General features: G+C 45.6%; 1 protein-coding gene across 1 annotated transcript in view; it reads left to right on the top strand.

Moving 5' to 3' along the window:
- LOC144755742 (dehydrogenase/reductase SDR family member 1-like) overlaps positions 1-17527 on the top strand; it is a 345316-nt gene that overhangs the window by 288871 nt on the left and 38918 nt on the right. Inside the window, exon 6 of the mRNA XM_078644947.1 lies at positions 8462-8605. Within this exon, the coding sequence (XP_078501073.1) occupies positions 8462-8605 (144 nt within the window). The remainder of the gene's footprint in view (positions 1-8461; positions 8606-17527) is intronic.

Here is a 17527-nt window from a genome sequence, read left to right as displayed (position 1 = left end):
TCAGCATCTTCTAACATCCCTTTGCTCCCTTTTTCTGAAAAATCCTTGAAAAATGAGTCAACTGACAAAATTAATTTACGTATTGATCGCTTGCCAGTTGGATTCTGAACTCTCCATGAGTTAGTGCGTCAGACAGTTTGCGCCTGATTCTTGATCAGGAAGGCAGAGCAGCCTTGATATTACAAAATTATAGTGTCACATTTATCAGTTTCCCATCTGGTGCTTTTGAATCAACTGGAACAACTTTTAATTCAAGGTATTCCCCTGGCCTGGCTTTAGCTCTATCCTTTCTGAGAGGCCTGGTCTCTAACCAAGAAAATGTTTTGGACCTGCATGCAATCAGTTGCTTTTTGGAAAAAGACAAATTCATTAAAACTGTATAGCAAAACATCAGGCATCCACATCTTAAAGGGGACTGGTACCATATACACTGCTCTTTGGTGGCCTATGGAGATAGGCCAATCAACCACCATGGTTGTGTCAACACAAAATATTGGATTGATGTTCCAACTTCTTCTCTCCTTGTCTGGACAAACAGTGTGTTATCTACTTCTTCTACATCCATATGCAACACAGAATCCTGCATTTTCACCCGTCACTGCCGCAAGACTGTTATACAGTCAATTATCTTCTCACACCCAGATTATGCAAGTGCTCCCTGCCTTGAACTTCCCACCTTTTGCATTTGGTACCCTGCAGATCATTAAGAACAGTGATAGGATTGTAATCTGGGGCTGCCGTAGATGCTCTTTCTGCTTTCTGTTGATTCCTGCTACCAAACAATCTATCCATTTGCCATTATGCACTGCATAAAAGGGCCCACTCATTCTTCAGAACTATATTATTCCTTCCATTTATTCCAGAATCCTACTCTCTGTAACAACCATCCTAAAATGAAGAGGGAACATATTGGAGGTAAATCCTTCTCCTTTCTAGCTGCAGAAGACTGGAATTGTCTGTCTTGGGCTATAATGCATCTTAAATATTCGGGGAAAAAACATATAACTGGCCTTTCCATACATTAGTATAGCCTGTACCTTTTCCTTGGAAATCCCTTAACGTCAGGATACCCTCTTGGTGTGGTATTTTCATTCATCTCTTTCTATAGAACAGTAACTAAAGACATTTCCATCATCTGCACAGTTTGGTGTAATTCAACAAAACACCCTGGGGGAAGGTGAAGAAGTCAAAATATCTTGTAAAAGTAGTTTGAAGGCCTATTCGGTATCTGCTCCAGCATAGTTTAAAGTTTATAATTTGTCACTAACTGTCCAAGAAACTAGAGCCGTTTATGCAACGCACTAGTTATCCTGTCCCAAAGAGCATTACAATACATTTACCAGGCTGCTGCACAGGGTCAGTCTGGCCATGCTCCCAAAAACAGCTTGATCACTGTCAAGTGCAGAAAGACAATGGTAAGGCCTGGGCAAGCACAAGATGATGTGCGCCTCTTCCCACAACAAATTATCCCAAACCTCAAGGAATGACATGAGGCCTGGGAAAATGCTGCTTTTCAGCAGTACATTTTGAATTAGCCTCACTTTGGAGGTGAGAAAAAGGGGCAGTGTACAGGAAAAGGGGGCTGAAGAGTGCAGCTGACGTAGAGAGTGCCGTATTCCATAGAGTACATCATCACACATGGAGTGATTAGCCATTCTATTTATAATTTATTTATAAAGTTTTATATAGCGCGGACTAGAGGAAGGAAAATCCTGTATTGGTGATTGGAAGGACCAAAAGTGTTTGGTTAGGTAGCCTGGGGCATGACTGTGGTAATTTATGGAAGATGAACATGGTCGTTCAAATGTCTTGCATTCAATTGTCTCTGTAACTGAGATTCAGCGCATTTACCTGAGGGTATGTGCAATTTGGTTGTTACTTCTTAGGCTAAATTTGAGTCAAGCAACGTGTCTGGACCTTTCACAATTTGGCAAGTGTCTTCTCAGCTATTAAGGCTATGTGACTTAAAATATGACTTAAAATCTTTAAAAATGCAAATCTCAGCTATTCTCAGGGATTATGGGTGATTCATTTTGAAAGTCAAAAACCACCTACCCAACCTATTGCATCTTGCTAAATTTCATTTCCTTGTAAGGGAAAACTGCACTGAGTCTGCTAAAATAAACCCCTCTTGTTTTGTTGCTTTAATTTACTAATTGTCTGTATAGTGACTGGCTTCCATTGTAGCTTTTGGAAGTTTTTTTTCCCTTTCTACACATTTTTGTCCCTATTTATCCATCCCATCTTTATATCTTTGCTAGTTCAGCTCTTCTCATCTCTTTGAAATTAAGTTTGAGAGTAGTTGCTGGGTTTAGGCATTAAGGCCCAGATGCATCAAGCTAAAAACCGCTCGCAAAGGGGCAGATTCTCAGAATCTGCCCCTTTACGACAGGTATTTTTGCATTTGGGATGCATCATCCCAAATGCAAAAATCGCAATTTAAGAAATCGCAAATTGCGATTACTTAAATTGCTATTGAATTTAAGGAATCTCAAATTGAGATTCCTTAAATGCAATGCATTAAAGGCCCAGATGCATCAAGCTAAAAACCGCTGAAACGCTGAACTTCATGGTAATTTGCAAAAAATTTGAAAAATGCACTAAAGTGCATTTTTTAAAGTTCCATTTTACACACAGACATGCCCTTAGGGCATGTGTGTGTGAAAGATGTACCCATATGCAGATTTCAGGGGTGCAACAGGGTGTCCTTTTGACACCCTGGCACCCTTGAAATTGCAATCTCAATTTGCGATTCTCTAATTGAGAATCGCAAATTGAGATTGTCTTCCTATTCATTCCTATGGGCCTCCAGGCCCATAGGAATGAATGGGAAGGTATTCCTTAATTGCGAGTCGCAATTAAGGAATTTTAAGAAATCGCTATTTTTTAAGCGAGTTCTTCATGCATGGCATTTTGCTATTCCTTATTATCGAATCCTTATTTTTCGCTAATAAGGAATCGCAAAATGGATGCTTGATGCATCTGGGGGATAGTTTGAGGGAATGGTCCAGCTTTGGGTGCTCCTGGCACCCAACGTGTGTATATTATCTCTGCCATCTCATCCTCTTATTTTCTTTAATAAATGCTATCTGCGATTTACTGGAGCATTTGTATGTCACTCTTCTGAACCAGCATGGATCCCTTTGTGTTGATTCCCATGCCTGCTGAAAACAAATGCCTTAACCTTAAACTTCACTGGTGCAACAGGAGTATCTGGGAGTCACCTGAAGATCCACTATATAGCTATGGAACCGTCTGTCTTAGAATTTTAATCATTCACTTATCTGGAAACATCAGTTTTGGGGAGATATAGGCCTAGCTTTTCAACCCAGTTTGATGTGTTGCATTTCCACATATCAGAGCTTTAAAATAGTTGCACTTATTTTATTAGGGCTATTATTTGTATTTGTAGCCATCGCAGTGATATCCACATTAGAGAAGTAGCTTTTTGCAAAGCTACTTCAACAGTGCCAGATGAATGGTCAGTTGACACTTCTATGATGTGACTTGCTTTGATACTACATCTTCTGCAAATTAGAGGGGCCTCGCATGTTCCTGTCCTGCCCGGGGCCCCACATGTTCCTGTCCCGCCCGGGGCCCCACAAATCCTAGGACCGGCCCTGTGATGGGGTACACTGATGACGTGCAGTGGCTTTCAGCTGATTGTGTTATTTCTCTGCTTTGCTCTCCGAGCTAACCTGGGTGTAGTGCTGGAAAGATTAAGTTGGCTTGAATATTTACGGTCATTTTGGTAGGAAAAAACATACACTACCGCTGTTGGTGACTGAACACATTTTTTAATATTATCAGGAAGACTTCAGAGCAGATTTTGTTTGGGGCTGTCCGCATTCTCTTTATCTGCCTTGGTGGTTTTTTTGTGGCGAAGGCCGCGAAGCAGCTGTATTTTTAGAACATGATATTCTGTCCTTGTGAGTTTGCTGTTCTAAAAGATCATTCTAATTGAAGTACTTTCTCTTTTAGTTTTATGAATACATATTTGAAAGTTACCTTTACAGTATTTTCAGAGCTGGGAACTGACGCATACTCGCAGGCTACCTCCAGAAAAATAATTCTGTCCCCAATCAGAAGAACAGAGCCACACATACACCTTCTGCACAACTAACTTTTAATCCAGCTTTACCCCATGCTGAAACACCACAGGGGCTCCAAGGCTTCCTCAGAGAGTTTCGAGCTCGGAGTGGTGCTATACACCTGCAAGGTCAGAAACTAGGAATGGGATAGTGGAGTGGGTAATGTCCTCTTTAATTTTACGATTAGAATGCAGTGACTGCTGTTCTAGGGAATAAGACTTCACTTGGAGTCTCTGCAAGACAATGAACATAAAACAAGAAACGGGTTGAGTTACCAGAGTTCAAGGTTAATTGTAAATGTTGGAAAGTATACTGTTGCGTCCGAACATAATCTGCACATTGCAATTGTATTTAAATGTTTTAATTCTTCAGGCCGCTTTTGTTTAACATTGGCGCCTATTAACATGTGTGCCAGTTTGCTACGAGATTAACGTTTCTTCTCGTGACACATTTCTAGCCAATTCTTGAGCACTAGACCTTTCTAGAGAACATTTTGCATAGGGTAAAGTTACCCTCTTTATTGGAATGCTGCATTACTTGTATCACATGCATTATCTAGCCAAAGGTTGCTCCAGAAACACAAAAGACATTTGTCTCTACCTAGTTCAGGCTTATCATCTTTAGAGTGTTGCAGCAGGAGGGATTCAAGGGCAGCCCCATGGGTAATGCGCCTCTTGCAGAAATCTGTGCGCTGAAGGTCAGTTTCAAATGCAAGCAGAGTGACACAGCTTTTCATCTTGCAGAGGTCATGGGGTGGCTGGGTGTACTGTTGTTTAAAGCATTTATTTAACGCCTGATCTTGGCAGCAAAGGCTGTGTGAAACAAGGTAATATTTATGTCATGCATATACAGCAGGTAATGTCTTTACTGCATGAGAGACCACATACCGGGGTTGGGTGTGTGTGTGTGTTTTAGAGCATATCTTTCCATACACTACACTGTCTTTCTTGATTGCTAGCTCTTCTGTTGCTTTTGACTAGAGGACCTCCTATGTCCTTACCTAGTTCTCTGTTCTTACTGGATCCATCACAGCTTTTATCTCAGGTTGAGGGAAATTGAATGGGTTAGCCTGTTGATTCTCCCACCCACAACCCCCATTGCCTCCCACAACCTCCTTCTGTCCTCTCTCTGTGTTCCTTTCGTCCAACTCCCAAAGACACAGATCTGGAGCTTAGCTCCTACCTATTGGATTTTTTTGACACCAAAAAAGGCAAAGCAATCCATGCAAATCCACGCCACACAATTAAACGCCACACATTTCCAGTCCATGCCACATAATTCGACACAAACCACGTATTTCAACTCAACAATAGAGTTACACAACATAATACATCCAGTCCACACCACAAAATTCCACATCACGCCACAAAATTCAACAGCACACCACATAATTAAACTCTACTACATACCACTTGACAACACAATATATCATTCCGCATAATTACATGCCATACCACACAATCCGACTCAATACCACAAAATTGCCATCCACATAATTCCACCGCACACCATGCCATATAATTCCACTCCACAAATCCACTCACACCACACATTCCACGCCACACAATTCCACAACTGACAATTCCAATCCAACCCACATAATTTCACTACACATCACATACGTACACTCCAAAACATATGGGTAAAAGACAGTGTCATTTACAATGCCAATAGCTCTAAATTAAGCAAATGTGAGACCATTTGCATTTCCAATGCTTGTTATTTTCTGGTGGAAGAATGGGACGGGCTAAGAAGGATGGGGTGGGGTGGGGGGAAGGGGACAGCAACTTGGAGAAGTGGTGCGTGGGAGGAGAAAGCAGCAATGCAGGAAGAAATAGCACTTCAGCTGGGGCGCAAGCAGAAGACAGTCACCAATTTAATGTAATCAATCTGTGCTTGGTCCATGCGCCAGAGAATGGAACGGAAGTGATGCATGGGCTCTGCTGGCCATTTAGGATGCAATAAAGCAGAGTGACACTGACGCCAACAAATGGTAAGCAATGTAAACAATAGAGTCTCGATAGCGAAAGTGCATGCAGTGCATGCGCTGTCACAGGCTCGACCCAAAAATGTGAAGTCTAAACATACCCAGTCCGGCACCTCCACTGAATCGAGCTACAGTGAAGCTGAATCCAGACTGAGAAACATAACACAAGTTATTCACTTAGAGGGAACATACTTTACCAAAGCCAAAATACTCCTTTAAAATCGAGAAAACAATAAAGTTCTTGAACGGACAAACAGAAGAGCAAGATAATGCACAGGAAAACTGAAAGAATGTGATCTAGTGTTTCAAGGTTCCCACTGATGGTCGGGAAAAGAACCGCAGTAAAATGACTGTCCAGGATCTAAGCACTGTACCCAAAGCAGGCGCTACTCACTATAGAAACAAGTATGAAAGTGACAGGCACATCGTATTCATAGTAGCTGTAGTTTAGTCGTTTTTTCAATATTGTGCAAACAGTTCCAAGAGACAAACGTTTTTTGCAAAATACTGACATTTTTATTTGAACATGTGAGTGTTTCTGACATCTGGCAATGCGGTTGGGAATTTTTCTCCTCTGCTGCTGTGAAGTAAATGAAGCTGTGGCCTGACAGTGACTGATACTCACGATCCCTGATAGTGGTTTGGATTAGATCTTGCATCGTGGGTTGGATGTTCATCAACTGAGGATACCTAGTTGTCCACATCATCTGCTAGTGTATTGGCATTAAGGAGATTGGCATCCCAAATATTGTCCCACGGAAATCTGGGTCTACTGCACGGCAACCTCTATTGGCTTGGGACAGGTCCATATTGCTGCATGATTTCATCAGTTTCTTTATCGATGATATATGATCATACAGCTGAATGAGGAAGTAGGGCATGTGGCATGTTTTATATTCAGGTACGCAGAGGATTTGGAGAGAGTGTCAATTGTTTACACATGATCCCCCACAGTCGGTATATTGTTCTGGGGAAGGATAGTTCATCCCAAAGAGAGGATACCTAAGATGGGTGGTACTGATGAACCAAGGCTCAGAGATGGCAAGTTTTAGAGCCTTGTATAGCGCAAACTAGCCCCGAAGGTATCGGGTATCAGAGCGCTTTATATGAGCACCAGTTGCATTACATGAGGACACATTCATTTTTGTTAGGGGCGGGGAGATTAAGTGATTTTCCCAGAATCACAGGATGTTGCACGTCCTTGCTGAGACTCAAACAGGGTTCCCCAGATCCTTGCCTTCAGGCCAAACCCTCTTCTCTTATAGGTTGTTGTTAATAAGGATGTGAATATTGATAATGGCGCTTTTGGGAGTGGACAGGACAGGGAGGCTCTGTTGGGCATGATGGGAAGCGAGAGTAACCAGGGAGTTCCAGTGTAACTAGATACTATCTGGAAGGAAGTTCTCAGTGGCAGAGTATCCGCTAGAGGATTGGACTGCACATTGCCTATAGTTTGTTGCTGCCAAGAATTAGAAGAGCAAGGGTTTTATTGACACAGCTTCACTGGAATTGTGCAGCTCAGAGTTTGAGGGGCGAGGGTTGGTAAGAACGGCCAATTAGAGAGCATGGGTCATGGTCATTTTGAAGGAACTTTGTGGGTAGAGCGACCTAAAACAAAAGGGAAGCACAGGTTTGTGCCAAGAGTGAAGTGAGAGGAAATATTCAAAATTTGGAACAAAGGGCACAAAACAACATAGACAATATAACACGTAACACCCTTGCACCCAGTAGGTACTATTTTTCTTACCAACTATTTAGATAAATTAATGGTGGGAGTTACGATGCAGAATGCCGCTTATGGTACATAAAATGAAAAGAGGCGCAGAGACTATAGGATTTGGTTGATGTAGGATTTTCTTTTAGTGCTGGTCGAGAACAGTTTTTGAAAAGGTAGCGCAGCTTTTCTTGGTATAGCAGCCTTCGTTAGGTTGTAGGGTGGGCCAAGGTGCGGTGGGTGGGTGTCATGACAGGTGACGCCCTTGACTGAATGGACTTTCACATTAGAGGACATAGAGGTAAATGCTTGTAAAAAAGCTCTATAAAGAGTTATGGGGTAAGTTCAGCAACCAAATTCAACACTGCCCGAGCTGCCCTATAAGAGTAATCATAGTGTAAGAGCAAAGACAACATAGTTGAAGAATAAGTAGAAGGCACGGATTCTTTGCTGCCTTCAGTAACTGTGTGCCTATGTTTGAAGATGTGTGAGGTGATAGATAAGGCGTAACATGGAGAGCAGTCTACATTCCCGTTACCTGCAACCAAGAATTTCTCACTGTACCTCAAACACCTCCGATTATTTCATCTTACAATTTCACCATCATGCTTTGACGAGTATCCCAGTATTTAGGTGGTTTCCCAAACTGCACTTGTCTCTTTCCTGCAGTGTGACCGGATGGCTGCAGACTGTGCCATAGAATTAAAGAAGCACAACGTGAAGTATATCTCACTGTGGCCAGGAGCTGTACTGACAGAAACCGTCAAAGAGAAGATGGCCAACAATGATGCATCTGGTCCAGCGGCAGAGATGGTAAGCTACCTACAAGGAAGAGTGTGCTGCCACCAGTTGGAGGTTGAACAAGGTGTGTTTGATGTCAATGAAAGCATAAACCCATGTGGTCTTAATCTGGAGAGTGTAAACCCTCCGTTTCCAGGAATGAGTAGGGAAGAGTTTAAACCCTGTTTTTCGGGGATGTGGTAGTGTGTAATATATTGCTTGCTATTGAGTACCAATTAATTTGTTTATACTTACACCTCTTATTTACATAGGTTCATGTTTTATTACACTCATTTGCCGTAGCAATCATTTTCATTTATAGAGCGCGCTGAGGGTCTCAAGGCGCTAGGGGGTGGGGTCGGGGGCTGCCAGGTCTTCGAGCCTACCACGGTCAAAAACAAATTATTAATAAGACGAGCGAGAGATATGATCCACTTTCTGGGAAATACACTGAACCCTTGTTGCAAGGATTCTGCACTATGCTTGGGATTATGGAACCTTAGTAGGCAGGTACGAGGTCATCCTACCACCTAAGTACCTATGAACCCGGCACCGACTATCTTTAGTGTCTCACTTGCCCTCCTACTCACTCACAGAGGAACAAGCGATTGGACACCCCAGAACACAACACTCCCGACCCTCTCAGGAATCGCGGTTTTGCAGGACACACCCTTTTGCTCTCACACTCTTACTAGACCACAATGAGTTCTAATAGAGACACAAGGAGAGTTCAAAATGTTTATTTTAACTATTGTGCTCTGGTATGCAGTATACGTGCCACATCAAGTAGGAAAGTGCCTAACTCTGGCCCTCACATAGACTGAAGAGCACTGGTTTCCAAGCGTCTGAATCCTGTCTGTGTCACTGGGTTTGGAAAACTATTGTCCTTTTCTCCCACCCCACCGGGTTCTAGGCGAAGAAACAGGTCACAGGCGACTCTTCCCACCCCTCTTTATCTTATGTTGTCCTCATTATGTTGTACCCTTTGTCCATGGCTGACGCATAATGCACCTATGTTCTAGCTGTGTTCATATACTCCGGCGATGCGGTCTTCGGGTCTAGATACCCCCTTCTATCAGGTGGCGTGGTTCTTGGACTCTTGCAATGTACTACCATGTAACTCAAAAGTCATACATTGATTGATGGCGTATTTGTACATGTTCTCTTGACTAACGCTGCCACATACACACTGTACATTGTCGGGATTTTTTCCTAAAGCTGTGCAAAATGCTAAAAATGTTAATTAAAAGATTTAAACAAAAAAAAGTCTGAAAATGCCTAACACAAATACGGTTAGCATAGCAAGTATTCCGTAAATCATAAAGGGAGCTGTCATTATATACAACAGTGTAGCCCAGAGGTCTTCAAACTTTTTACGGTGGCGAAATAATATTTAACAGTGTTTAGCAAACAAAAGGTCAGTGAGCGTGGGGGTGTAGTTAAAGGTATAGGTAAAAACAAAGGGCCTCGTTTATGAGGAATTGGCATAGGGCAGTGCTGCAGTCTTGTTGGCTACCCTATGCCAATGTGAAAAGGCTGCACCATCTTTATGAAATACAGTGCATTCCTGTCCTTTTTCCTTTTGTTGGCGCACAGATTGCTGCGTAGCACCAACATAGGCAGGATTGGTTTTGTACAGGAAGGGGCACCTTGCTTCACAAAAACAATTCAGAGAGGCGTTTTCCTCTTTCTGTGTGAGCTACAGAATGCAGCATACATGGAAAGAGGAAATAACGAGGAGAAATTAAAACATTTCTCACTGCTATGTCTTACTCCATATCTATGAGGCCATACAAAGCCATGCAGGTTGACTTTGCACCGCCTCATAGGTATGGTTGAGCCGCCGCAGCCTCAAAAAAAGTGATGCTCTGGCGATGCAAGCCTCTCATAAATATGCCTCTCAATATTCTGTACGTTTTTTAGGTCTTTCACCATCAGGTATCTACATATAAAATAATGGTCAGCGTAATGAAAAATAAATTTAAAAAGTTTTTACTCAGTGAGAAATGCACTGTAGTACGTTATGAACCTCTATTAGTTAATGCACTGCAGATGTCTGTGTAACCAGAGAGCTACAGAATTACATTTTGATTGATGCAGTGGCAAATAATGACGTGTATTTTTAGTTCTACAGGGTCACAGCCTATGACAGAAAGGACTGTGAATATGTAAGTCATTATTTTATACATGCATTACACACAGTGTAAGATAGAGTGCTGCAAAACATGCAAATAGTTTTACAATAAAATAGTGCTTCCAAAATGTAGATTTTAGTAATACCGAAGCGTATGTAATGCAATATTTGTTTACATAACTGTCCCTTCAACACCTCTTTAGAGGTACTAAGGGCTGTGTAAATGCAGTTAAAATACAAAGTAAGCCCTTTACAACCCAGTTGTTGTCTCTGTACTACCACTCCAAAAACCAAATCTTTGTCATCACAAAGCTTAGAGTGATTTGATCAATTAAAGCCCGAACCAGCTCCCAAGCACCCTTTACACTTGCAGATTAATTGATAGGCACATTTGTATTTCATTCAGGCAAGCAGGAAACCTGGCACGAAAGCTTTTCACGGCACTAGAGACTCAATTGAAAAAACTTCAGTTGATAATGATCTAAATTAGCTGTCCCAGGACGGTTGTCTTTTTCTAAAAAGAAAGCAAACGTTTTGGATTGCAGGCACAAGTGAAGCGGGGGAATGGGCAACCCCCCTTCCCAGGACTCCACGGCCCCCTTAGGGGTCACACCCCACAGATTGAAGACCTCTGGTGTAGCCTAACCTACCTCCCCTTCTACAGAAGCAACAGGATTATAGATCAGAATATCTCTAGGTGTTAGCAGACCTCAGTATACACAGATGCTGGTGCTGTCACAATCTTTTCCCTGTAAAGGTCCCTCTCCAAGTGTGTGTTACCTATCTGTGCATACCTATATGACAAAAAGTATGTGTTTCTAAACAACAGCTGCGTTTGCGTGTTTTGTCTAGGTGCTAGGGCCTGACTAGAATATAATAACAAGCGACATTGTTGTTCGACCTTGTCTACATGTCTCAGACCAAATCCCAGGATAGAACAGAACGAAAAAACAACAGCGTGTTTTGTGTGAAAGTACATTGTGGCACAGGGAGGGGGGGGCGTGGCCTGACGCCGATGGAGACGGGAGCCTGAATCGGAGCACCCGTCGGTGATACCCTCTCTGGCCCCATCCTGACCGCTACAGGGGAGCCCCGGGCAAGAAGACCGACCCTGAAGGTGTCGGAACCTTAGGAGGGTCCTGGGCGCTGGTTGTGAGGGGTGGATATCCCTCCCCTGCCTGTGCTGGACAACTCAGCCGGCGAGGCCGTGAGCTGTGCAAAATGGGGGCTGCGCGGTAACAGCGGAGCCCGGAGTGCGGTGGTGCTGGGTGCCTGCTTGGGGGGCGGTCCGGCACTGCGGACACGGAAGCTGGAGCAGTACCCGGGGCAGATGTGGAGGCCAGGACTGCTACTGGCGAGGAGGCGGCGTCAGGAGGAGCCTCGACGGACCAGGCGCTCGGCAGCCGCGGGCTGTTTAAAATGGCGGCTGCGTTGCTCTAACGGCCCCGGAGGTGAGGGACTTGGAGGGCGATCACCCGGTGTTCCTGCCCTGGGTGCGGGACAAGCGTCAGCGGCGGCAGTAAGAGCCCGCCCTATTGCCGGTAAGGAGGGATATGATTGTCTCCGGAAGGTTGGACGGGCAAGATGTTACCCTAGTCAATGTATATGGCCCGAATGTGGATCACGTTAGGTTTCTGGAGCAGCTGTCGGGGGTGCTGGCACCGTACATGACAGGGGCGGTTCTAATAGGGGGAGATTTTAATTGTATTGCAGATACTGACATGGACCGATCACACCCGCCTCTTCGAGACTCCCCAGTACACGTGGTGGCTAGATATTTTAGGGATTGGCAGACTCCTTGGGGGCTCGTGGATGTGTGGCGCAGGGCACACCCGACAGATAGGGACTACTCGCATTTATCCCACACCCATGATTTACACATCCGTTTAGACACCTTTCTGAGCACACCGGGCCTCTACACCCTGCTGGGGTGGACAGAATACCTCACTAGGACGGTCTCGGACCACAACCCACTCATGCTACGATACAGGGGGGGGGGGGGTAGGATTTTGCAGCCCATCCCTACATGGCGCCTCAAACCGGAAGCACTTGAAGATCAGGTCTTTCATCAAGAGTCTAGGGAACACATCAGACAATATTTTACTGACAATGCGGGCACCACGGACTCTAGAATCACGGAATGGGAGGCCTTCAAAGCTCTGATCAGGGGGAGCTGCATGGCTGCATCTATTGGGGTCCGTAAGACCCTCTCAGCAGACCTGGAGAGAGCGGATGGGGCACTCAGGGCATTAGAGAAGAGACGGCCAGAGCACCCGGAATTGAGGCAGGAACTCCTGGAAGCTAAGGAGTAGGTGGCAGTGCAAGTAGAGCGTCTACGATGCTTTGATTTCCAGAAATACATGGATAGGATACATGATGAGCGGGACAAAGCCGGGCGATTGCTGGCATGGCTCGCTGACCCATCCAGAGGGGCAGTACTATACTGACGAGACACGACCAGGGAGGACGTCCTTTATATACACAGGAGGAGATTAGTGGCCGGTTCAGGGAGTACTACGCCCGCTGATGTAAAAGCACTGGTAACCGAGACATGGGCAGGATAGCGGACTACTTGACACCCCTTCCGCTCCATACCTTAGCGGTGGAGGAAGCTGTGCTGGGGGCGGCGATTACAGCACGGGAGATCGTGGGGGCAGTCAAAGCGATGGCAAGGGGGAAGACTCCGGGAGCAGACGGACTGCCTCAAGAGTTCTATGCCACGTACCTGGTAGATCTGGCTCCCAGGCTAGTGAAGTTATACGCGGCTACATGGGAGAGCAGGAGGTTGCCACCCACAACGAGGGAGGCGGTAATGGTTCCCCTGCTTAAGCCTGACAAGAACCCAACTGAGTGCTCAGCATACCGACCGCTATCGATGCTAAACCTCGATTTAAAAATTCTCAGTAAGATATTGGCCACCAGGCTACTGCCACACATGACATCTTTGGTGCTTTCCGATCAAGCGGGTTTCATCCCTGGAAGAAACACCACCCTGAACATCAGGAGGCTGTTTGCAGTGTTACAGCAGGGAGCGGTAGAAGCGCAGGACGGGGCGATCTTTGCCATTGATATCGAGAAAGCATTCGATAGCCTTGAGTGGGAATACTTATATGCAGTTCTAGCAAAGATAGGGCTGGGGCAGGACTTTATCCAATGGGTTCAAATACTCTATACGGACCCAGTGGAGCGGGTACGGACGGGCCGCACCATCTCCCTACAGTACGGTGTGGAGAGGGGTACACGGCAGGGGTGTCCCCTTACCCCCCTGCTGTTCGCGCTGGCGGTAGAACCACTGGCATGTAAAGCAAGATCAGGGACGCCATATGAGGGCATTCGACTAGCAGAGCAAACACACCATATCGCATTGTATGCCGATGATTTGCTTCTTTTTCTGAAGGATACAGGTATGGCGTTGGGGGGTGCCCGGCATATCATGGACGAGTTTGGAGCTCTTTCTGGGCTCTTCCTCAACTGGCAGAAGTCACTACTCTTCCCGATAGCGGGAGAGGTCCTGCCGCCTGCGGGCCTGGGAGACCTAAAATGGGAACCACGCTGTTTTAGATACCTGGGGGTTAGAGTGTATCATGATCTCTCTGATGTTCAGGAGGGCAATATAGGGGGGCTCTCCGATCGCTCAAAGGCAGTATGGCGTTCTGGGGGACGTTGCCCCTGTCCGTGGCGGGGCAAATATCCTTGCTGAAAATGGTGGCATTGCCTCGATTGTTATATTTTTTTTTACCACGCTTCCAGTGTGGATCCCTAAGGCGTGGTTCCGATCCCTTGACTTTATTCTGACCGCTTTTATCTGGGGTCCCAGCAGGCACAGAGTGGTGTTGGCTACGTTGCGCAGGGCACGAGCAGAGGGGGGTCTAACGGTGCCAGATATGGAGAATTATTATCTGGCGGGTCAGCTCCAACGCTTCACACAGTGGGTGGCAGGAAGTCTAGATCCGGGCAGGAGGACGCCCCCGTTCACCCCGAGTAGAGCAGCTGTCCTGAGTAAACTCATGGGTACCATTAAGCAGCGCACACTGACCACTTCAGAGCATAGGGTAATAAGAAACTGCTGGGTCAGGTGTCTTCAGAAAACCAAAAGACCTTACTCCCCGGAGATGCCTGTGGCATTATTGGAGACGCTCCCGCATGGGGGTCAGTGCAGGGGGTTGGAGGAGTGGGCACACGCGGGGGTCACTAAGGTAGGAGATTTATACCGCGATGGGGAAATTCTCACATTTGAGCCCTTCCAAGCTAGTTGGGATATCCCACAGGGGCATTTTCTACTATATGGGGCAGTCACTGGGGCCATGCGTAGACATTGGGGTCGGGGGACACTTGAACCATCTACACATTCTATATGCGAATACATAAGTCTAGCAGGGGTGTCATTAAGGCGGTCTCATGCCTTTATAGAGCCATTAGACGGGATTCCACAGGGCCGCTGGAGAGCCTGAAAGATAAATGGGAGGTGGACATTGGAAGCCCCATAGCGGAGAAGGATTGGGACAATACACTGCTCCGAGCCACCAAGGTCTCCTGCAATGCGCAATTCCAATTAATTTGTTTTTATACTCTGCAGGATTAACCGATATTTTGGTCGGGAGGATGCGTGTTTCCCCAGATGCCAGGAGATAGGGGCTAGCTATCTTCACATGTTATGGAGTTGCCCGAGGATAGCGGGGTATTGGCAGGAGGTGGTTCAAGAGACAGCGCGCGTCACAGAGAAGGAGATCCCATGCACCCCTGGTCATGTACTGCTCAACCTATTTTCCCACTCCGCTAAAACCAAGGTTACAGCCAGGTTCCAAGACCTGGCCTACATTCTGGCGGAACGTGAACTTACCAGCAAGTGGAAGGCCACGGCCGGTCCGGGGGTCAGCTATTGGAAAAGGGAACTAGTGAAGTGGGCAAGCTGTGAGCATAGAATCTTGCTTAAGAACGCGAAAAGAGGTATAGAGAGATTGGAGCGGGCACAGGCCTGGGGGGTGTTGGTAGATGATCTGCAGAATGAGGACCAGGAGTTGACACCTAGCTCACCACGAGCGGGATTCCAACTGGCTAACCCTGGAGAGCTGGATCGAGAAAGAGCTGAGGGGGAGACATAAATGGGCCATGGTACCCTAACATCCACCCACATGGCGAGCTCTTTGCACAAGGCATAAGGATGTGGCGAGTATGAATGGGACCCAGACCATGTACGCAGCAAGAGTTCACGTGGCAATGAGGTCGGCAGCAGCAGGGGAAGGGGAGGGGGGAAGGAGTGGGGGGTACTGTTAGGCTGTTAACACTGATGAGAGTCCAGTATAGCAAACATTATATACCATAGTAGTAGTCAGTCGTAGGATAAGCAGAGACTGGGAAGGGGGACATACGAACTCACTGGGACGGATCCTACATGGGGATTTGTGGATATTTCCTGTCCGGATTTAAATGTATCTATATTTTGCTGATTGATAAATGGCAATAAAATCTGTTTAAAAAAAAAAAAAGTACATTGTGGCACAAAGCAAAGTATAGCTGTCAGGGGATGTATGTCATTACAACACATGCTTTTTCCACGCATGCCTTTACAACGCAGGTTTTACAATGCAAGTCGTTACAACAACTTGCGTTGGGGGGCGCTGGATTGTGGAATAGTTTAATTTACTATTCCAACTCCAGTCCCCGTGAATAGTAGGCAAGATTTTGGATAGTAAATTAAACTATTCCCTATCCTCCAGCGCAAGTCGTTGTAACGACTTGCGTTGTAATACCTGCGTTGTAAAGGTACTGCGTGGAAAAAGTTTTGTTGTAAAGGATGTTTCCCGCTGTCAGGTAATGTGTGCAAAGCAGAGGACAGTCTGCAACGTGCTCATGCTAACATGGGGAAAACGGCAATAGGCCTGCATGGGACTTATGGCACTCTTTTAAGATGAGTGACAAGCCCCATGTAGTGCTTTGCTACTTTCTCATGCTCTCTAGTCCACTGGAGTCAAGCTATCCTGGCTGATGAGTGGTGAAACACCGAAACCGGTCCTAGGATGCTTGTTTCCAGTCCAGGGAGGACTTGGCCTGGTAGTTCAGGCTGGACTGTTCCCATTGGGCACAGGGTCAATACTGATTTGTATATGTCTGCGTTCAAACTGGGGAGCAAAAAAACTATGGATTTAGGCCCAAATCTCTGTACTGGGGTGAATGTATGACATTCTTCTGCATTCTGTCCATCAATTGTTCTTTTTGCATTTGCTTCTTTCCCTCCATTGTCCACCTACTCCCTACCCCTCACAGTTTGACAGGCTGACAACGCATTGTTAACCAAAGAACTGGTCAAGGGGCCACATTCTGTAGCAGCTTGCAACATCCGACGACTGAAAGGAAAACCCAACGGGAGACAACACTTTTGTGTAGAGGGAAGCAGTTTTCAACTAGCTGCTATCCATCCCTCATTGCACTGATACTTAAACCACGAGTTGCAGGGTCCTCTTGTTAAGTTGTAAGCTGATAGATGCAGAGCTTTGAGTTTCTTCATTCAAGGAAGCAAAGAAAAGATTAAGGTGTGGACTTCAGTCAATCGACGCTTAAATTAATACGGAGGGGCAGTTAAGAAGTGCATCTTTTATCAGTGAAGTGCCTTGTGGGCCAGGGACTGGAAACACATTACCCCACTAAAATATCTGGCGTCTTCAGTTGGTAATCGAAGATTGTTTATGTGAAAAAATTAATTTATATATATATTTATATAACGCTGACTAGCCACGTGTGCCAAGGAGTGTTTCACTAATAAGAAATATAGCAGAGATCAGAACGAGATGGATAGGGTTCTTGAGGCAAGTGACACTGGCAAA

The sequence above is a fragment of the Lissotriton helveticus genome, chromosome 5_1 (assembly GCF_964261635.1).
Source record: "Lissotriton helveticus chromosome 5_1, aLisHel1.1, whole genome shotgun sequence".
Classification (NCBI taxonomy): Eukaryota; Metazoa; Chordata; class Amphibia; order Caudata; family Salamandridae; genus Lissotriton; species Lissotriton helveticus.
Note: the sequence above shows the minus strand (reverse complement) of the source record. Positions and strands in the feature narration are given on the sequence as shown.